At 40.2% G+C, this 22,349-nt stretch overlaps 2 protein-coding genes across 8 annotated transcripts in view; one reads left to right on the top strand and one right to left on the bottom strand.

The window, feature by feature from the left end:
* VSX2 (visual system homeobox 2) overlaps positions 1-16,526 on the top strand; it is a 27,286-nt gene extending 10,760 nt beyond the window's left edge. The window contains exons 4-5 of one of the 2 annotated variants that reach the window (XM_072428866.1): positions 6,984-7,164; positions 15,011-16,526. In XM_072428866.1, coding sequence (XP_072284967.1) covers positions 6,984-7,164; positions 15,011-15,300 — 471 coding nt within the window. In that variant the 3' untranslated portion in view covers positions 15,301-16,526. Of the gene's footprint in view, positions 1-6,983; positions 7,165-14,947 lie in introns of both variants that reach the window. The other variant, XM_072428865.1, reaches the window with a different exon arrangement.
* The window catches only part of ABCD4 (ATP binding cassette subfamily D member 4), a 19,203-nt gene continuing 13,351 nt past the window's right edge, over positions 16,498-22,349 (bottom strand). For all 6 annotated transcript variants that reach the window (XM_072428858.1, XM_072428859.1, XM_072428862.1 and 3 more), the window contains 2 exons: positions 20,534-20,649; positions 16,498-16,679 (listed from right to left, as the gene is read on the bottom strand). In XM_072428858.1, coding sequence (XP_072284959.1) covers positions 16,611-16,679; positions 20,534-20,649 — 185 coding nt within the window. In that variant the 3' untranslated portion in view covers positions 16,498-16,610. The remainder of the gene's footprint in view (positions 16,680-20,533; positions 20,650-22,349) is intronic.

The raw sequence follows: 22,349 nt of genomic DNA, 5'->3' as shown, positions 1-22,349 counted from the left end.
ACAGAGGAGGTATAGGAAGGGCTGTACAGAATATATAATGGAGAGGATATTGGGGTACAGGGGAGGTAAAGGAAGGGCTGTACAGAATATATAATGGAGTGGATATTGGGGTACACAGGAGGTATAGGAAGGGCTGTACAGAATATTTAATGGAGAGGATATTGGGGGATGGGGGATGTATAGGCAGGGCTGTACAGAATACATAATAGAGGGGATATTGGAGTACAGGGGAGGTATTTGGAGGACTGTACAGAATAACAAAGGAAGGGGATATTGGAGTATGGGGGTATAGGAAGGAATGTACAGAACATATATTGAAGGGGATATTGGAGTACAGGAAAGGTATAGAAAGGACTGTACAGAATATATATTGGAGGGGATATTGGGGTATAGGGAAGGTATAGGAGGGTCTGTACAGAAAACATAAGTGGATATTGGGGTACAGGAAAGGTTTAGCAAAGACTGTACAGAATACGTAATAGAGTGGATATTGGGGTACATAAGAAGTATAGGAAGAAGTGTACAAAATATATAATGGGGAGGATATTGGATAATGGGGAAGGTATAGGAAGCACTGTACAAAAATATATATTGAAGGGGTTATTGGGGTATGGGAAAGGTATAGGAGGGACTGTACAGAATGCATAATGAGGGGATTTTGGGGTACAGGGGAGGTATGGCAAGGACTGTACAGAATACATAATGGAGGGGTTATTGGGGTACATAAAAAGTAAAGGAAGGAGTGTACAAAATATATAAGGGAAGGGATATTGGAGTACAAGGGAGGTATAGGAAAGACTGTACAGAATATTTAATGGAGGGGATATTGAAGTAGAGGAATGTATTGTAAGTAGAGAATGTATAGGAACTACTGTACAGAATATATAAAGACAGGATATTGGAATACGGGGGAGGTATTGGAAAGACTGTAGAGAATATATAATGGAGAGGATATTTGAGTACAGGGGATGTATAAGAAGGAATGTACAGAATATATAATCAGAGAATATTGGGGTACAGGGGAGGTATAAGACGAACTGTACAGAATACGGAAAGAGAAGATATTGGAGTACAGAGGAGGTATAGGAAGGAATGTACAGAATATATATTGGGGTGGACATTGGAGTACAGGAAAGGAATAGGGAGAACAGTACCGAATATATAATGGAAAGGATATTGGGGTATAGAGGAGGTATAGGAAGGACTGTACAGAATATATAATGGAAGGTATATTGGGGTACAGGAGAGGTATAGAAAGGATTGTATAGAATATTTAATGGAGGGGATATTGGAGTACAGGGGGGTATAGGAAGGACTGTGCAGAATATATAAGAGGATAATGGGGTTCAGGGGAGGTATGGACTGTACAGAAAGTTTAATACAGAGGATATCGGGGTACAGGGGAGGTAAAGGAAGGGCTGTACAGAAAATATAATGGAGATGATTTTGGGGTTCAGGAGAGGTATATAAGAAGTGTAGAGAATATTTAATGGAGGGGATATTGTTGTACAGGGAAGGTATAGGAAGGACTGTACATAATATTTAACGGAGAGGATATTGGAGTACAGGGAAGGTATAGGAAGGACTGTACAGAATATATATTGGAGAGGACATTGGGGTACAGGGAAGGTATAGGAAAATGTATATAGAATATATAATGGAGAGGATATTAGGGTACAGGGGGGATATAAGAAGGACTGTCCATAATATATAATAGGAGGATATTGGGGTACAGGGGAGGTAAAGGAAGGACTGTACATAATATTTAATGGAGGGGATATCAATGTTTGGTGAATGACACACGTCATATTATCAGAAATTGTGGCTTCTCACATGCTAAGATTGCAGTTCAGTGTAATAACATAATTTTATGTTATGCAGAGCTTACAGGATCTCGAGTTGTCAGTGAAGGATGTATATTGGCACATCTTGTTAATGTGCTAATGACCTGATGACGAGGGGTGTCCTCCAAGGGGCCAGCCCCTCCCCTTCACCAGTAATTAGTTCAATGGGAGGAAGTATTTTGCTGGCTGCAGATATTAATTAGGATGGGTCAATGTAACTCTGCAGCTCAGAGCATTTAATTTCCCTGGATAATTCCACAGAATTGATTCAACTTGAGATTAAGTGACTTTTCAATCAGTTATCAGCATCTCCTTATAAAATCAAAATAATATAATCAGGAAAAGTGACCCTGCATACGTAAGTGGGTGCTGTATATATGTATACACATTGTATGTGTGAATTATTGCTGCCATTTTCATACCTCATGCACATACAGTTTTGTTCTCATTAGTTTTAAGTCATTGTAGGTCCAGAAAGGCCATGGGATATGTAAAGTACTTTTTCCCGCACAGAACAGCTGGATTTTTTCCTCTTCCCTACAGCTTGAAGCATTTTCAGGCCTGGGCAGCAGTGGTGGCCTCCATGTTTCTTTTCTGATAAGTTTACTAGCCAAAAATGTTCTACCAAATCCCCCATGACAGCATACCAGACCTGAATGCAAGAACAACCATTGAACATGGTTAAGGAAGTCTTGCTTCAAGTGTTATCCATCATTCCTTTTTCTGTGATCCCAACTTACATTAACTAATCTGGGTTCTAACCTCTAACCTCTCTCTTTTGGAGACAGCCTACCCAATATGGACTCCTCATATATCTCGTATACTGCCTTAGCCTTCCTCTGTCACTTATAATGTGCAGTGCAGCAATAATGCTGTAGCCATCAGAATATGGGGACACTGCAGTCATAAAGGGATGGACACTATCAGCAGCAATGGAAGGTGGTGGCATTGCTAATAAAGAGCCCAATGAGTGTCAGGCCAAATTCTCCCACATCCCCACTAGCCTAAACTGTTAATACCAGACAGGATAGATCCAAACTTTCATGTTGTTGGTGCCAAATTCTGACTCAACCATCTGAATGTTATAGCGGAAATAAAGATTCGTCCTGGCAACATTTTTAAAATCTTCCCTTCCAATTTTGGTGACCCTGTGTGATTTGTAGTCTCAGTGACTGTTCTTAGCTGATGGGAGGGGCACTGGGTGTGGTTTCCTGCTGTAGTCCATGCTGTAGTCCATCTGCTCCCATTGTGCCACTAGAGAGGCTCTTCTGCAGACCTCCAAGGTAACATGTTATCTATATATCAGCTCAAACTAGACTGGCCATTTCCCTCTGATTAAATTCAACGTCATTAGGGCTGCCAGTTCTTTACAATAGTGCTTTATGAAGGTATGGAGGGATGACCATGATGCTGCCTTACAGATTTGCCTTAGGTGGAACTCTACAAGTGGCTTTGTTGAAAAGTGTTTTTGTCCATGAATTCAAATGTGATTAAAATATGTTAAGCATCCCACCCATGTCTCAAGGTATTTCTTGATATGCCGACATGGAGTCGTCAGGAAATACAGTTTAACCTGCCAAATATTTACATATCTGCTCATTCATTTTCATAATTTATACAGCTCTGCCAGACAGCACAGCCTTGTCTGGCAGTAGAGGAAACCTTATTTTCTTAGCTGTAGTTAAAAAATAAAAGTTTTACCTCTACTACTGACAATGATTGGAAAGTGAGAGCAGAAGCAGCAGTACACTGACAACTTTCTGATGCCTGATTCAGATTACATACTGTATCTAAAATCCTCTCACAGCATCCAATATCTTACATTGCAGAGTATTATCTCTTAATATCTTGTTTTGTACCTCCTTTTCTGCAGTCATTCACACCTTCCTGTATTGGCTATGAATGACTTGATTTCTGCTGCTCTAGAGATTGATAGTGAAATGTCATCTTTACCATGAAAGAATATTTTCAGTGGCTTGTATAATGAACCTTAGAGGCTTTTCATTTAATACTTCTCTCCAAAGTGCTGGAGATCCTTCTTGTAGTCCAGAAATCCACCATATGAAATATTTTGTAAGTTTTATTAAGATTAAGATCCTGGACAATTTAGTATCAATCCTGTCCAAAGAGCCAAGCAGAATAAAGCAGAATATCTACAATGCACTACAAATACAATCAAGGTGCAGGGTTAGGGAACTGAGGGCCGATAACAATCCCTGGCTCATTTAACCGTTATTAAGATCTGTCTACAAAAGAGTTCACTTTTTCTGAAAAAGAATTTACCTTTGATATTGGAGTAACTTACACTTACATTTTCTCTTAAGAATTTGTCAAAAAATCTCTTTAGTTTGACCACCATTTCTGAAAGGAGGGTATTAGATCTGCCTCATTTATGAATAGGGTGTTTTATTATTTTCTAAACTTTTAGAGAATTGGAATAATCTCTATATTGCTAGCACATGGACTGTTTTCCTATAGGCTTTTATCAGAACTTTTTCATCTTTGGATTGTACAAATTTTCTAAATGTGTATGGACATTGTCACATCACATAGATTTGTTATCGTTTTAAAAGAGGTGCAATGGTCTCTGATCCAAGACCTTCCTCATACTTTGTTACGTAGGTTGGTTGAAAAAAAAAAAAACACACATACGCAAGCTTATCAAGTGCAACCACAAGGAAAACAAATAAACATACTAGAAAAACTGGGAGAAAAAACTCTTATAAAGCACGATTCAATTTACTCCAGTGGGGAAGAAAAATCCTTCCTGACTTGCTAAGCCAATCAAGTATTCCCTCCATGAACATTCTCTGGTGTCATCATCTAAAAAATGTATTACTCAGTTATATTCAGTGATGTAGACATGCATCCAGCTTTTTCCTAAAGCAATCTATAGAACTTGCTGAAACTACTTCCTGAGGGAGCCGATTCCACGATTTTCACACCTTACAGTGAAGAATCCTTTCCTTATCCGGAGCTTAAACTTCTTTTCCTCCAGATGCAAAGAGCGCCCCCTTGTGCTTTGTAACGACCATAAAGTGGATAATGGGGAAGAGAGTTCTCTATATGGACCGTTTATATATTTATACAAGGTGATCATATCCCCCTTATACGTCTCTTCTCAAGGGAGAATAGATTCAGTTCAGCTAATCTCTCCTCATAGCGGAGCTCCTCCATTCCTTTTATTAGTTTAGTTGCCCTTCTCTGCACTCTCTCCAATCCCACAATGTCCTTTTTGTGAACTGGTGCCCAAACCTGGACTGCATATTCCAGATGTGGTGTGACCAATGCTTTGTACAGGGGCAGGATTATGTTTCCATCTCTGCAGTCTATTTCTCTTAACCTCCCTAGAGGTAACCCCACGTGTGACTCGGGGTAGAAAAAAGTTGCTAAAAGTGGTAACCCCGAGTCACACTCGGGGTATGTAAACCTATGGGAAGGTTAGTAAATAGAGCGCTTACCTGATCCGCCGGCGTCCCACGCTGTCCAGCGCCGCGATCTGCGTCTTCTTTCTTCTTCCTGCTTCTGCATCCGATGAGTCACCGGGGGGAGTTCCTGGTGACGTCGGTGCGTGTGTACGTTGCTGGCGGGGCGGAAAATTAAAAATCCAATTGTATTGCATTTAATACAAAATAACTGTGTTGAATGCAATACATTGGATTTTTATGTGTAAAAGCAGTACATTGTTTTCCAGAACATTTATTTTACAGTATATATAATAGTATGAGTATAATATGTATTTTTTTGTAATTTAAAAAAATTAAACATTTTTTTTAATATATATATTTTTTAATTTATTCAATTTATTATTTTTTCATGATTTTGAGTTTCAAACTTTATTATACTCATACTATTATAATATACTGTAAAATAAATTTTCATGAAAAACAATATACCGCTTTTAGACATATAAAACCGGAAAGAAATGAACCGCTAGGGAGGTTAAAGAAAGTATTTTGATAGCTTTAGAAGTTGTGGCTTGACTTTGCATGCTGTTTTTAGGTGGAACTAAACCCAGCAGACTCACTTCTCATTGCCCCAGCACCAGGTGCTGGGGTACCCCACTGACGACACTGAACCCTGGGGTACCCCACTGACGACACTGAACCCTGGGGTACCCCACTGACGACACTGAACCCTGGGGTACATCACTGACAACACTGAGCCCTGGGGTACACCACTTATACCCTTGGACCATTCAAAGTATGAATCAATAATTACTACTCTCTGAACATTGCCTTTATACCAGTTCTCTATTTACAAATTGATTTTCAAAGCCTAAAGACCTGAAATTTTACAATAACACATTACCTGTCTGTGGGCTTTTCTTACTTCCTCATATAAGGGTTTGTGAGAACCTCAATCTTTCTTGAATCCATGCTGGCTATAACTTTTTCTAGCAAATACTCCATGGGATCTATTTATAAAACAGTGAACCTGCGAAATGAAACATGGTGGAGAATCTTCCGGGTTCATGTGTTCCAATAGCAGTAACTGAATTTCTACCATCCACAGGAAACAAGCTGGTGATTTAAGAGAATCTGAAAATGTAAGTTAATAACTGTAATGCATAAAAGTTTAATACATGCACAGTATAGGGTTGATGTAGCAGTCACTGCTGATCTTAGTATGGTTACAATATCATTACACATATATATAAATAACATTGTCTAGGGTTTGGTAAATCACATTGGTATGCTGACATTATGGGGAAGAAGGAATATTATGGGATATCTTTATTGTCTCTTCATGTTAGGATAAGAAGTGTTTCCACGTGGCAGGACTAAGCACAAGAATGGTGACGGAAACAGGAAACAAAACTTACTCTTTTGGTGGGTAGTCTTGGGAGTTTGAGGTTGGATATGGACCATTAGTATGCTCATACAATGTTTAAGGCATAGACATACCTTGGAATGTAAAATGGTAATCTGAAAATTTGTTTTTTACTCGTGATACAAAGAACCAATGTCAGATGTTCTTATGTCTATAGTGATAGTATATAGATAACTCATCAGACTTCAAGAAATATTTTAGCAAAGCTGATGGAGACTGGGCCAATCTATTATTTTATTTAAAGCCTGCTGGTATTTAAGTGTATAATATGATGAAGAATTAAAGATCACTATATTTGACCTTTAGGTTTGGTTCCAAAACAGACGTGCTAAGTGGCGGAAGAGAGAAAAATGTTGGGGCCGGAGCAGTGTGATGGCAGAATATGGTCTGTATGGCGCCATGGTGCGACACTCCATCCCACTTCCAGAGTCAATCCTAAAATCCGCCAAGGATGGCATCATGGAATCTTGTGCCCCCTGGCTGTTGGGTGAGGAATTTATTCTATATAATTAGATCCTGGACAGAAGGACCTTTCCTGGCCAGGAAGAGTGTCTACTTTTTGTCTAAGGTTGATCTTTTGCAGCATGCCCCATGAACTCAGCATCAGCTTTGTAGTATGTAAACTTTAGAAAATGTTTTTCTTCTATTAACAGATCATTGCCAACTGCCACACTGAATTCCTCTGATTATTGCTGCAGAACATACAGTTCAGTGTACAGTGCTCTCATGTATTTGTAGATCATGTCAGAGGAAATAAACTGTACCCTCTGTGTCTCCTCCTGTTCACATCTACCTATATCCCCATGACCCACAATGATCTGATATACTTGATGGGTACTGCTCTGTATATCATTTGACGAATGCCCTCTATCAGCCCACACCCTGGGCATAGATTTTCCAGCATGCTCAGCGACAATCTAAGAAACAGCATTCTGAGAAGGGCTGTCATAGGGCAAGGTTACCAATCTGCTACCCCTGTAAGATGGAAGCACATACCGTTACCCTTGACAACCGCAGTTATGATTCTGCTTCTTTAATACTGTCTGGGTCACCTGCTGCAACTCCAGGCCGGGATGACTCAGAAATCACAATGTTTATAGTAGCGTTTCAGGTTAGCAAGTTACACTATTTCTACTTAGAGCATTCAGCTTACACATTTTATAGTGTTTAATAAGTAAAAATATAACAAAACACAGAGCATAAACAAATACATAAATAAAAAGACTAATCAAATAACACCAAAACAATAACAGAACAGTAGCAGCAGGGTATTCCACAAGGGAATAACTATGAAATTATACTTAGTCGGTTTTCCTTGGTCCAGGTTGCTGTAAAAAGCCCAAACTATTAGTCACAGTCACTGGGCTCCCTGCAGTGCTCAGTGTCAGTGCCGTTGTCCTTAGCAACAAGATGGTATCAGTGAGAGCTCCCTCTGCTGGGCTTACATGGCTTCATGCTCTATGCCCATACACAAAGGTGGGACTAATAGGACAGTGACAGCAGGGTGGGGGCTGTTTGAGAGGCTACATGATTATCACGTTCTGTGGACACACCTAGGATGCTTTTATTTTACCTGGATTCATAATTCTCCAGGTTATGGTTTTATGAACTGACAACCCCCAGAATATTAGTCAGCAGAAAATATGGAGTTCAACGAGACCAAACTAGGCATGTCCGTGACTTATGGTTCACTAGAACAGGCTAAAGGGTTTCAAGGCTTTCCTGAGGCCTAGGGGACTAGTAATGTAATGGAAATATGAAGATCATTAATAAATGGGCAGGGTCCTCTCCTCCTCCTCCTGTGTCACTGTGTGCACCTGCTGTCATTGGCAACCCCCATTTAATGTACAGCGCTTATAATAATAATAATAATAATAATAATAATATTATTGTGAGGCCACTTCACTACCCACCCACATCCTGAGTTTTTTGACACCTGGCAACACAAAATTCTAATATGACAATGCCTAGACTAGCAGATCTGGAAGGATTATCTGATGGCAGAAATAAAAATATCTGCTAAGGGAAAATTTATGATGTGCCTTAGTTTTAGACAAAGACTCTAAAGAGGGACTCTAGCTCCCACTCTCCTGTACATTTAAGATAGATCTGACATTAGTGCTTTCCCCAATGATGGTCATATCAAAGGAAAATCCAGTACTTTGTGCATCTCTACCTATACTCTCTAGTACTCTGTAAGCTATTATTGGTAACCTCCCCATTACTGCCTCCTGTTCATCTCCATTACACCGTGTGTCTCATCCTGTACCATCTGTGTCTTCTCCTCCTATTCACATTTACCTGTACCCACAATAGTCTGATCGAAGGAAAATTTAGTACTTTGTGCATCACTACCAGTACCCACTGTGTCTCCATCCTCTTATCCATGTACTACTACTACTTACCTGTACTCTTGGTGTCACATTTGGCAACTCTCATCCTAGCTGGTACTCAACATGTCTCTGCTCAGAACCTTTTTCCAGCCTCTCCTCCTAACAGTGCACCCATGTATTGGCTCCACCTTTGGACCCCTCACCCCCAGACTACCTACCCAACCTTTAATTAGTTGTACCTTACCTCCTGCCCAGTGTTCTATTTCTGTCCTCGCTTCAGGATTGGTGAATTTATTTTCTTGCCCCCTCCCCTGGTTCAGCCTCTCCAGGCGGAAATCCTGGCACAGGATTGCAGGGACACAGAGTTCTAGCAGGTGGCTAGGAAGACGGTAGGGTATTCTCTGCTACTGGATTTCAGAGGTGCGATCAGAAGCCAGATATGTGCTGTTGTGGTATAGACAAGTGCCGTCTCTTGTATCTACATGTCTGGAGGCATGTTCAACCGGCAGGTTTTTTAAACCCACTGCTGTCCTGGTGTGTCTAATTCTATAATATATCAGGTACTATACTATTCTCCTTCTTACCTGGCCTGTTTGGGCCATTTAAAAATTTTTCACTGTATGTAGGTTATAAATACCTCTTTTCTTGCTTCCATAGCTGCAAGCTCGCCTACTCCTGCCACTAAAAGCTCACAAACTGCAGAATAGGTAGGTGTTGTTTGGCCCGAAGATTTGCTGGACTTGCACATTGAGAGAGTGCTGATTATGGCTTTCTCTGTTGTAGGGATAAAAGCCCTGAAAGAAAGCATGCCAGAAAAAACAAATACAGTGATACCTCGGCTAACGAGTGACTCTGCTAACAAATTTTTCAGCTAAAGAAGTTTGGTTCACTGTATTTCATCCTTGGCTAACGAAGAAGGACTCGGCTAACGAATGCATTAGTGGATGTGCGGCAACAAACGAAACTGAAATTTCGCTTTGTTTCGGTTAACAAAGATTTCGGCTAACGAGTGTCATTCTGGAACAAATTATCTTCATTAGCCGAGGTATCATTGTACTTCTTATCTGCCGTATCTGAGCATCAATCCTATAAAGGAGGTTTAGCTGCAGCTCACAGGTTCCCCTTGCCATCTAGGAGCAAAGAAGAATCTCCAACTTGAGTGGATTATTGATCAGGGGCAAATCGCACCAATGGAGCCAAAGCCATGCCGACCAAATTGGACACTGAGATGTGTTTCAAGGAGGCAAGCCAAGATTATGAGGCTGAATGTCGTGAAGTTAAAATCTCTATTAATCAGGCTTTTGCTGATAATGTGAAGGTTTGATGGTTCATTAGAAGTACTGAGATGGGTAGACAAGATTTACATCCTGCTTTTCACAGGACACAGAGGCTTCAGAATCAGAATGTGCTGTTGATACTACACATTTCTTCACTCTTGTGGCACCTTTCATCCAAGCTGTCGGGGGGCCATTCAAAGATAAAAAAAACAGAGATGGTATTTTGCCAGCCTTCAGGTTCAACCTTTTCATTTTTGGAAGAAATATTAGATCTGATAATGGATAAGTGGAAAAAAACTTATCCATAAGTGGAAAAAAGAAATTTACATCACAGAATAGGTTTACCAGATCATATTGGCTGAATACGACAGACACAGAATTTTGGGATTCTTCCCCACTGGTGGACGCAGAACTTTGAAGACTGGCTAGGGAAGTTGGTTTACCAAAGGAGAATTCGGTAGCCTTTAAAGACCCCATGGATTGTCAGCTGGACAATGAATTTAAACAAATTTTTTCCATGGGTAGTCTGGCCTGTCACCCAGCACTGATTGTTACCTTGGCTTTGTCCTCTTGAACTGAAAATCTGAAAGAAAAATCAGCAGAAGCAGCAGGGGACTCCACCATGCTGATATCATAATGTAAAGATTGTGATTTACTTTGTGGCTGAATCTGCTATGAACTTTATATTAATGTAATGAAAGCTTAACGGATATTCTGTGACAGAAAAATAAGCATTGTGGCTCAGACATGGGTGGTAGACGCCTCTTCGAAGCACATTCCATTACAAAGGCAATCCAAAACAAAATGCTCCTTGGAAGAAGCCATTCATAGAGTGTTTGGTGGTAAGTCCAGCCTTCATCCTCAGCCATGACACAGACATCAACAGTCCTTTCAGAACAGATAATACTTTTGGGACAACAAATTTTTGATTTAGGGATTCATTTAGATCGTTCAGGGTAGTAGCCCAGGGCTTTTTTTCCTGGAATCCAAACACCAGGCTGGGTTTAGCAATTGTAGGTGCGGAAAGACTGCACAGTGTTAGAAGTATATTTGTGAACCACTGGAGACAGAGGATGGAAGACACCTGGGTGGTACCAACAGTATCAATTGGCTATCCGGGTTTACATCCAATCCCCTGAGGGACCTGTATGTGACAACATCTGTTCCCAGAGAACCATTAAAGCACTGGGTGCATATGTCTTATTTGCAAAGAATATTGTAAGCATTTTTTTATTATAACTATTAAACAGGATTTATATGGCACCAACATATTACGCAGCGCTGTACATTAAATAGGGGTTGCAAATGACAGATACAGACAGTGACACAGGAGGAGAAGAGGACCCTGCCCAGAAGAGCTTACAATCTAGGAGGTAGGGGAAGTCTCACACAGTATAAAGGGGCAATATGGAGTAATGGGAAGTAGTGGGGGTTTTAAGAGACAGGAGAAGACGGGCATGAGCAGTGACACCTGTTCCCAGGGTGGGCTTTTTCTAGTGAAGAAAGCAGCAGAAGGTTTCAGGCCACTTTAATATCCGAGTTAAACACATATATCCAGAGGGAGCACTCCTAGATGTAATCACTGCAGCCAGTTATATCAGTCATTCATGCTTCAGCTTGGATAATTTCTATAAATTTGGCTAATTCCTATCTTCATATTCCCATTGCAAAAGAACACAAACAGTATCTTCAGTTTACAATGCCCAATCAGCACCTTTAACTAATTTGTCTTCCCTTTGGGCTGTCAACAGCTCAGAAGACATTTACAAAGGTCTTTGTTGCCATAAAAGCCATTCTTTATCTTCAGGAAGTACAACATCTTCATTATTCAGACAACATCCTAGTGTTCGCGAAATCCAAGTAGCAGTTGAATGTTCACAAGTTGTCATGCAGTTGTTGGCACGGTTCGGGTGGTTGATAAATCACAGCAAGAGCCAATCGACTTAAAGGTGAGTGATGGAATATCTTGGGAGTTCTGTTCCATATGACACCAGCTGGTCCTGTGGGAGAAGTGGTGATATTTCCAGGTGTCCTTCATAAGTTAATGGAATCACTGTGCTTTCAACAAGATTATCCTTCTGAAATCACGGGGATCTGAATATTGGTAATTCCCTTCCCATCTCTCAGAGGCAGCCTCTGGGACAAAGAAGCTGGATGATATTCACTTCAGATGAAATCATAAGAGGTTGCTCATTGCATGAGTCATCAGGCACAGGGTCTCTGGCCTTTTTCTTCAAGGATCCACCCCAACCTACTGGCGCTGATGGCATCTTGGGAAGCACAAGAAGCCATTGTGCATGTTCAGCAATGCCAAAGCAAAGTAAAGATTCTGATGGACAACATCACAGTAGCGTCTTATATTGCAAAACGAGGGGAACAAAGAACATTCCACTCTTACAGATATCAGCCAAAATCAATTTGACAGCAGCATATCTTTGCAAAATCAGGATTAAGGTCAGTCTTCCCAGATACCAACGAGTAGTTGAACAGCCTATACATTGATGGCCTCTCCAGAGAATGGCAAGCAGCCTCAGTTCAAGGATAAAATGGAGGACACGTTTACAGTGGAATGAAATTTTTTTTCTGCTGTACGTGTTCCCATCTTTAGCACTAGCACAGGGAGCCCTGTTTAACATCAAGGAGGTTGTGAAAAAAGCATTTGTGATTCTCCTACATGGCTGGATGATTGTAGATTCTCCATTCCATCGTCTCTGCAGAAAAGATCTGCTAAGTGAAGATTGTTGGTAACATCCCAATCCTGATCTCATGAGATTGGCTGCCTTTTGGTTGAAAGGCAAAGGCTTCTAGCAATAGGGGTCTCAATCAGTGGATGAGACACTGCTAAAAGTACATCAAGAGTCAACCAGTAACACTCCAATTGGAAAAAGTTCATGATGATAGCAGATTTCCCTACGGAAATCCACCTTAAACCCAAATCGTGTATTTCTGCAGTCAGCCTGGACAATGGTCTGGGATACAATTTCACAAGAGTTCAATTGTCCACAATTATTATGTTCAAGTAGGTGGAATGCCTTTTTTATGAAAACAGACATAAAATTAGGGCCTCCAGTAAAATCCTTTTTCCCCATCCAGGGACTTGCTCTTGGTTCCACAAGTCCTAACAAAGCCTCCTTTTCATCTAAACGAGATGTTCTCCATGGAAAAAATAAAGGTGGTTACAGTATTCTTGACCTTGGCTAGAAGAGTGTCAGAGCTTCAGGTTCTTTCAGCAAGGAACCACTATGCGCTATTTTGCCTGAAAACTGGCTTTTACATTCATCACCTGAATTTTTACTGAAGTCGCTTCCTCATTCCACTTTAAATGGGAGGCGATTCTTCCGACTTCTGAAGCATCAAACACTGCTGTGAATGAGTTCAATATTAGACTAATAAAAAAGACCGACAAAGTGGCATTTTCAAAAATTCAACATTTTTATTAAATTAAATTTCAAGCAGCACTTCGGACTAAATATTTTAATTGTTTTCCTATTGTTTTGTATAGTTAGTTTCATCCCATGGGTGAGCTGTCAGGAGCCAGGAATATGGAAAATTGTTGTCATACTTACCCCATAACTTTCCTTTCCTGGCTACTTCTCCTGTCCGCGGATTCCCTTCCCTTTTTTTTAATAGTATAATGATCAACGATCAACCTGTCATGAACTTGTTACTAAACACTACAAGGGATGTAAGGTAACGCTTTTAAAGGTTTGATAGGCAGTCCTGGGGGGTTGAGAGGCAGAGCTGACCTGCGCATGTACTGTAGGGAGAACTATAGGTAAGCCAATTTTTCCTAATTTTGCCAGCTCCTGTCACCATCTGTTATTCTGCATTTCTCTCTTGTTTTCCTTCGCCTTCCTTTTATATCAAGTGTACTGCATGTCTGTCTGCACCATCTGTGTCTCCTTTCACTTGGACTTTACTTTCCCCTACTGCCTTAACTGTTACCCAGAAGATTTCTGCCTGTGCTGTCAGTCTGTCTGACCTCTGACATCCTGGTGGGTCCCCATCCATCCTCCTATTCTTCCACCTTCTCCTGTCCTCAACTTATGCCTCAAACTTCCTCTACTTGCATGCACCTATTGTTTGCAACTTCCTTTCCTCACCTGGTATTCTTTGTCTTTACCTTTTTCTTTGCTTTCAAAATATCCTCTTGTCTTCTTCTGCCTGTACCTGGTACCCTAGATGTCTTAACCTATACCCTGAGGGTCTCCTGTCTGCTATAAATCTCTGTATCTCCTACTCACAGTTGCTATAACCTGCTTTACAACTCTATGTACTGTTCTCTGCTCGTGCCTTCCCTGTATCTTCTCTATGTGCTTCCATTCAATATCCTCTACTTCTTTTTCCTGTTTTGACTCAATACTCCTAAGTGTCAATACTCAATAAGTGTCCCTGCTTTGTCTTTTCTCTCAAAATTTCTCTAGCACATGCCTGAACCTAACCCCTTCAATGTCTTTTCTTCCCTTGACCTTACACAGCTTGGGAATGGCTTGGTACAATCCATATCTTCTTGTAAATCATATTGTATGCTATAATCCTTCTGGGATTTTGTTTTCTGTATTTCAAGCCAACCATTCTGTGCTTCCTGGACTCTGGTCTGCCTGTGTGCGCCTCTGTTTTTCCATTCTCTAAAATCTTTTTTTATCTTTGCCGTTTTCAGTTCAAGATGGCCTGTCAATGACCAGACGATTTTCTAAACCCGAATACCAACAATTCTTTGCAGGGATGCACAAGAAATCTCTAGAGGCAGCCGAGCAGTCAGAGCGAGAAGCCCCAGCAATAGCGAACGCAGAGGTGAAAGAAAGAAGAGAGGCTGAGAACCCAGCTGCCATCTCTGAGGAAGAACTAAGAGAGAACAGTATTGCTGCCCTGCGTGCTCGAGCCCAAGAGCACAGTGCCAAGGTCCTGAGAAGCACAAACTCCGAAACACAAGCAAAAGAGGTGAACAGAGAAGATGCACACGATGGGCAGACAGAGGTGGAAGCTGGGGTCCAGGAGGACTCCAATGTCTGAAAAAAACTTTGTTGAGGGTGAAATTCCCAGGAAATGCTACATACTACTATAACAAATTCCTGTAACTGATGCTTATATACACAAATTCCATCACACCTGTATTTTACCCAGCAAGAAAAAGCAGCAGAGTAGTCAGAATAGAGCACTGGGGAATTTTCTGCACACAGAGGGTACCTATGACAGACATCTGTGAGCAGAAAATGTTTTGTGTCCCTCTTTAAGGTACATGACACCTGCTAGCTTTGTCAGTCAGGAAGAGGTAAAGGGTTCCCGATATTTATTTATTTACATACAATGGAGAGTTCAACTCCAGTCCGCTGGGTGTAAGCCCTGTAAATATGTACAGACACCGAACACCTTATTAGGTCAGCTGTGATTGATGTGATAACTCTGTAAAATAAATGTGTGTACATATTCCTGGGCATCCACATCAGTATTTGAATACATATTTCACACAATATTTGTATATTCAATAGTCCCTGTTGTGGCTCAACAGTGGCAGAAACAGCCATGGACCCAACAGTGCCAGACCCAGCCACTGCAATCAACTAATCTGAAAGCAAGCAATAAAAAATAATTTAGGGCAGTTGAGCACCAGCATTAAATTCCCTGGCTGCCAAGAAATAACGCACACATTCCCTGAATGCATAGTAAAGTTCATTAATTCCCAGCACCCAGTCATTCCAGGACCATACACGGAGCTGAACATGCGCAGCTCGGTGTACACCATTGAAAAGATTGCCAACAGTAAAGTACTTTTGATTTATTACAGAGGAGATTTTTTACATTTTTAAATTAAGTTCAGTTATGCTTTAACTCCACACCTCTCCTGCAGTAGCTTGACTGCGTCAAGACAACACCCCATTGCAATTAGTCACTTATATGCAGGGATGACTAAAGGGAGGTCAGATTACTGTAGCTTGGTATATGTGGTATACTTCATCATGGGAGATCACAGTTAAATGGACTGCAAAGAAAACAGATCTTTGTCAGCATGGGATTTTTTCAGTATGGACTGTGGGAGATCGATTTAAAGAGCAGCCTGTCAAAATATTCCCCAAATCCTAACTCTATTCCTATCCTGTAGGCACTAAATGTCCATCTGAACCCTTCTGTTCATGGTCTACTGAGCACACAACCACAACCTGATCAACAGCAACTTTTCTACAACTAGAGAAAAAAAAATAGCTGCAGCAATTAATAAAAAATTGGAAAATTTATTGTACATTATCCATCACTTTCTGTTTTGTTGGATGTTATTCATTATTACCGGGTAAGGCAAGTCACACTGATTTGGCAGAAGCAACCAGTCATGATTTCTTTAGGCGTCGCAGCTCCCACTGTCCACCAGGACCAATTCTGAGTTCCAGATGATGAAACTGTAGAGAGATAAAATAGCTTATGTACATGCTACATGTATGCCAAGATCATTTACCAACCACATTATAGGTCACATACGTATTATCTAATCCTTCACAAACGCAGTTTGCCTAACAAGGGGAGAGATTTTTTTTTATACCAAAGTAAAATTAATTCCTTGTGGGACATAGGAATCAGATAGCGGTTAGAATACCAATTCCAGGAAGATTGCACAATAAAAGGCTTCTGACCAGCCCACAGAGATGGAGACATTATCCTACCCCTGTACAAAGCATTGGTCAGACCACATCTGGAATATGGAGTTCAGTTTTGGGCACCAGATCACAAAAAGGACATTGTGGAATTGGAGAGAGTGCAGAGAAGGGCAACTAAACTAATAAAAGGAATGAGGAGCTCCGCTATGAAGAGAGATTAGCTGAACTGAATCTATTCCCCCTTGAGAAGAGACGTATAAGGGGGGATATGATCACCCTATATAAATGGTACATATAGGGGAACGCTCTTCCCAATAATTCACTTTAATGTCATTACAAAGCACAAGGGGGCGCTCTTTGCGTCTGGAGGAAAAGAAGTTTAAGCTCCGGATAAGGAATATTGCACAGAGAGAAAAGAGAAGACATACTCTGGCGTCTTCTCTTTTCTCTCTGTGCACCTCTGCTGCTTCAAAGCGATCACATGACATCTGACAGCCAATCGAGCTGCATGTCATGTGCTCGCATTGCTTGTACACAGACTACTGTGTACATTTACCGGCATCTCATACAAACACCGCTGCGGACCACTTCCGGTCCGCGGATGGTGGTTGGGTGCCGCTTCGTTTTCAATAATGGATCATGTACTCGCGGCCCACTGAAAACACCGCCGCGGACCGGTAGTGGGCCGCGGCCCGGTGGTTGGGGACCGCTGTACTATACTATACATAGTAACATAGTTACCCCTCCTACTCATGGGTTGCTTCAATTACATATGAAACAGAAGAAAAACTATAGGGCAAAGGGGCGGGAACTATAGAATTTGAAGGGTTATACAAAAATCCACATTTCTTGATCATTATGGGACACAAGAATCTCATTTTTTAACTGACTGACAAACAGTCAACTAAGTGGAGGGGAGGGGAGGATAACTACATAAACCACCCTAACATTCAAAAAAGTACCTTAAAACATGAAAGGTCAGAGTGCAGCTCACCACAGCAGACTATTTAAACATTTACTTTTTTATTTGGATTTACAGAAAGTACTGGGACTTTAAAGGCAAATAATTTGACACTAAATAACGATAAACATAATTCTTCAATTTTCTCAAAATGTACAAAATTTTAAAAACATTAAAATACATTGCAACACTCATTAAGTAAATTAATTTCAATGCTGTATGCTCACTGTGTTTCGTGGAAACCGTCCACTTCTTCAGGAGGAAAACTATCAATTCCATGAGGTTACAGTCCCCTCACCAAATTGGCCTCAGAGGTCAGCAGAAAGTAGTGAGGCTGCATCTTGTAATTAAATCTTTCTAGATAAAAGTGCTGATTTGATTTAATTATAAGATGCAGTATATTTAGTGAGGTGACCTTTGGAAATACTTGGCTTGTCTGATCAGAGAGATATCGGCCTCACTACTTTCTGCTGACCTCTGTGGCCAATTTGGTGAGGGGACTGTGACCTCATAGAACTGATTATGGGACTCTGTTTTCCTCCTGAAGAAGTGGACGGGTGCCACGAAACGCGGTGAGCATACAGCATTGAAATGAATGTACTCAATAAGTGTTGCTTTTTTATGTTCGACCATAATAATCAATTTGGAATTTCTTTAATCTACAACATACAAAAAGGTCAATAACACATAGGCTCTGATATCCATTTTTACAAAATTGTGGTTTTTAGACAAAGTAAAAGGAAATTTACATGTTAGTTGCCAATACCAATCAATATATTTAAGGCAAACTATACATTAAAAATGAAAAATTAAGAGCAAGCAGTTTATTGCAGCAGAGACAGGCAATGTAGGAAAAAAATAAAGCTACCTGTCTGTTTGCAAATGCAGGGGTTAAGCCATTCCAACTTGGCTAATCAAGATTGCTGAAGACCTGAACCCAGCAGACTGCATGAAGATGGCAGCACTAGTGCTGGAGCAAGGAGAAGGAGTGTACTTAGAAAACTGTGAAGGTATGTTTATTCTATTACCCAAGAGACAATGCCAGTCCCTTCTGCAACAAACAACCTGTCTGCTTGCAATTTGAGTTTTTTTTGCAAATGTTTATTAAGTTTACATAGTTCAAACAATGCAATAATAATTATTGCAATAACATAAGCTTTCTGTGCTTGTTACAGAGTTAAGTATGTACTTCTGTCACCTGACCAAAGACGTAGCATATTACAGACAAAGTAAAACATCAGAACAAAATCAAACAAAAAAATGCCACCAACCAAACAACCCAACCCCTCTCCGGAGTATAATAGTTTTCTTCGTCCCCTTCCCCCTTCAAATGTCCCCAAAAACTATTCATCTGAGATAAGATGAAGAAAAATGGTAATAAATCTGTTAGGCTCCCCTTACTCTTGAGTAATTGGGCTAAATGAAAGCCCTTTAGATAAACCAACTTAACCTAAAACAAGTGAAACAAATGAAGGTTAACCTAGTACAACTAGACTGAGGTCAGGTCAAAATCTCCCAAAATGATATGATTGACCAGGCCTGTGGGCACCTAGGTGGGGGCCAGTGGACTCCAAAGTTCAGTGAGGATTTTAGCAATAGGGAGGACTGAAATGTTCTTACAATAGGTCTACAGGGAATCCTATGCTCATCCTCTATGTGACAGGTGTACAAAATCTGTCACCATTCCAGGAATAAGCTAAGTCAGTTTTAGAAACCCATCCTGCTACCTACACGTTTCACTAAGGGGGTGGATGTATTCTGGTCAACAACCCCAGTGCCCATGTAATCAATTACAGACCAAAATAAAAAATAATAATACTGAAGAATGTTAATTTTTTTTGAATAAGAAGAAAATACTCTGACAAGTCAGGGTCATCTGGGAAAACCCAAAAGTAGTCCAGGAAAACTTGAACAAAGCCAGGGGATTGAGGTAACAGACCCAGAGGACACCCAAACATTTTGGTTTCCTCCTGCAGCTGCCAGGACTGAATGAGGTTATGTTATTCTGGCCCAGACAATCAAGATGGGCAAAGTAAGCAAGAGAAAAGGGAAGACAATTGCAGCATCCGTGACAGAACAGAGACAGGTGAGTGTAAAATGGGTTGAATTCCACTTTAAGGAGATCTACAGAGAAGGATTAACAGAAAGCCAAACAAACTACATGAACTTCAACAACACAAATGGAAATAAAAAAAAAAGTGGGAACAGATAGCAGTCACAAAATTCTGTTGAACCTTTACCCTCACTTAAAGAGTTATCAACCATAATGGCAGAGGTTTATCAGCCTGCACTATAACCCAATAATATTAGAATTCTCTGACCCTCAATGGAGGATAAAGAAAGACTGAATACATGACAAATGATTCCCAGAGCTCTGTGCGTTAACTAAATTGCACAGCAGAGGCAGTCTGATTTTGGATTGTCTTTTTCAGATCACATCAAGCCCCATCTAAAACAGACTGGAATAGGGGGAGTCAATGTTCTGAATACTTCACTGAGGTCTGTAAATTACAGGTCCAATAGGGAGGTAAGGGAAGGTCAAAAACTGTAAAACAGAACTAAGGGGCTCCTCCTGTAAGCTAGAAAAATAAATTTCATATTCATCTTACAATTATAGAAAATTAAAAAAGCTGCCACACATTCCTCTTAAGACATTGCATTCACTTACTATTATGTCACACACTTTGGGGTCTCTTACCTCCTGCAAGCTGCGTCTGTGTCCAACGCTAATCAATGTCATTCCTAGCTGGGTACACTGTGAATATAACTCTGCCTCTGCTTCCTCGCTGAGTGCACTGCTTGCCTCATCCAGCACTGAAAAACAGGAACAGCACCAAGAGTATATTAAAGTAATCAGGTTAGAAAGACACACAGGCTTTCTCCAGGTGATCCCACAGTGACAACTGCACTTGCAACACTAAGTGATTCCTTTGGGCATCTGAAGATGTGAACCCCTGGATCTAAGGATCTGAACATCAGCATTTTATTTCCTGCATTACACATACAACATGCTGTGGTTTTCAATATGCTAGGTTCAGTGTTTAGCCAGTTTGGTCTACTCCGGATTATAATATACAGACAAACAAGAAAGAACATGGGACTTTTCCGGTAGGACTTAAGAAACAATAAAGCATATATTTCTAATATTTTATTAAAACAAACATTTTCATCTAAAACACCATAACAATTATTATCCTAATCCATTTAAAACCGCAATATCAAAAAATCACATTACTAAATTGGATATAAAATTCCAAAGCAAATGGGGAACTCTAGCCGAGATATTCTCTACGCGTTTCGCGTAATATCAAACCTGATTCCTCAGGAGACCTAGACACCCACATATTACATATAAATAGTTATACAATATTCAACCATTCAATTTTTCAAATTACAGTCAAGATATACATCAAAAAACACCAACATCTTACCGGCAGCTTTCTAACCAAAGAGGACAAACCAATGGTGTGAGAATGGCCCCCAGACAACGGAAGACACGTGGAATCAAAGGTATTTGTTAATCAAACTCTGCAATCAATGTTTTCTATAACCCAATCTTATTTCTGAGGAAGCAGTTTGATATTTTGTGAATTGTGTAGAGAATATCTCGGCTAAAGTCCATTCCCCATTTGCTTTGGAATTTTATATCCAATATGGTGATGTAATTTTTTATATTGCGGTTTTAAATGGATTAAGATAATAAATGTTATGGTGTTTTAGGTGAAAACAACAGTACAATGTGGAAGAAGTTACTAACTATCTTATCAATTTTGGATCTGCCAGCCCATAATGCTTCAGAAATAGGAAAATAAATGAGAAAAGACGGGTTCATTTGGCAAAGAAAAATATTTAAATGTATTTGTTTAACCAACATCAAAAGGTGCAAATCACATCAATCACATCAATAAGGCATCCCTAAGCCTCTATAGGTGGGGAAGTGCCTTGCTTGCTAGACAATCAGTTGTCTGACAGAGTTGCAGAGTTATGGGAAAAAGGCTCAGTAGTCTGCAGCCTGAAGCGTTTCGCCAGAAGGCTTCTTTAGGGGATATGTGTAGAGAGTCAGAGCAACTGTACAATAGAATGAAAAAGAACAATGGTTAAGGGAACCATTCTATAAACCCAATATTTATATGACAATATTCCAATATCAGATACAATATCAGAGTGTATGCTATAACAATGGTAAAAGTAGTAAACAAAAGCTAACCGAAATGGAATGATTATATAAAATATTATTAATGGCATTGTATATATAGGTCAGGTAATAAAGGAAACCATTAAAAAATATTGTGTAAGAAGTTAATAAAATTATGTACACAAATAAATGGTAAAAGTAGTAAACAGAAGATAACAGAGATGGAATGATTTTATAAAATATTATAATAGCATTGTATATATTGGGCTGCAGACTACTGAACCTTTTTCTCATACCTGTTGCAACTCTTAGACAACTGATTGTCTAGCAAGCAAGGCACTTCCCTGCCTATACAGGCTTAGGGATGCCTTAGACTAAA

The sequence above is a fragment of the Pyxicephalus adspersus genome, chromosome 12 (assembly GCF_032062135.1).
Source record: "Pyxicephalus adspersus chromosome 12, UCB_Pads_2.0, whole genome shotgun sequence".
Taxonomy (NCBI): domain Eukaryota; kingdom Metazoa; phylum Chordata; class Amphibia; order Anura; family Pyxicephalidae; genus Pyxicephalus; species Pyxicephalus adspersus.
The sequence above is the reverse complement of the archived record's forward strand: the minus strand, read 5'-3'. Positions and strand labels throughout refer to the sequence as shown.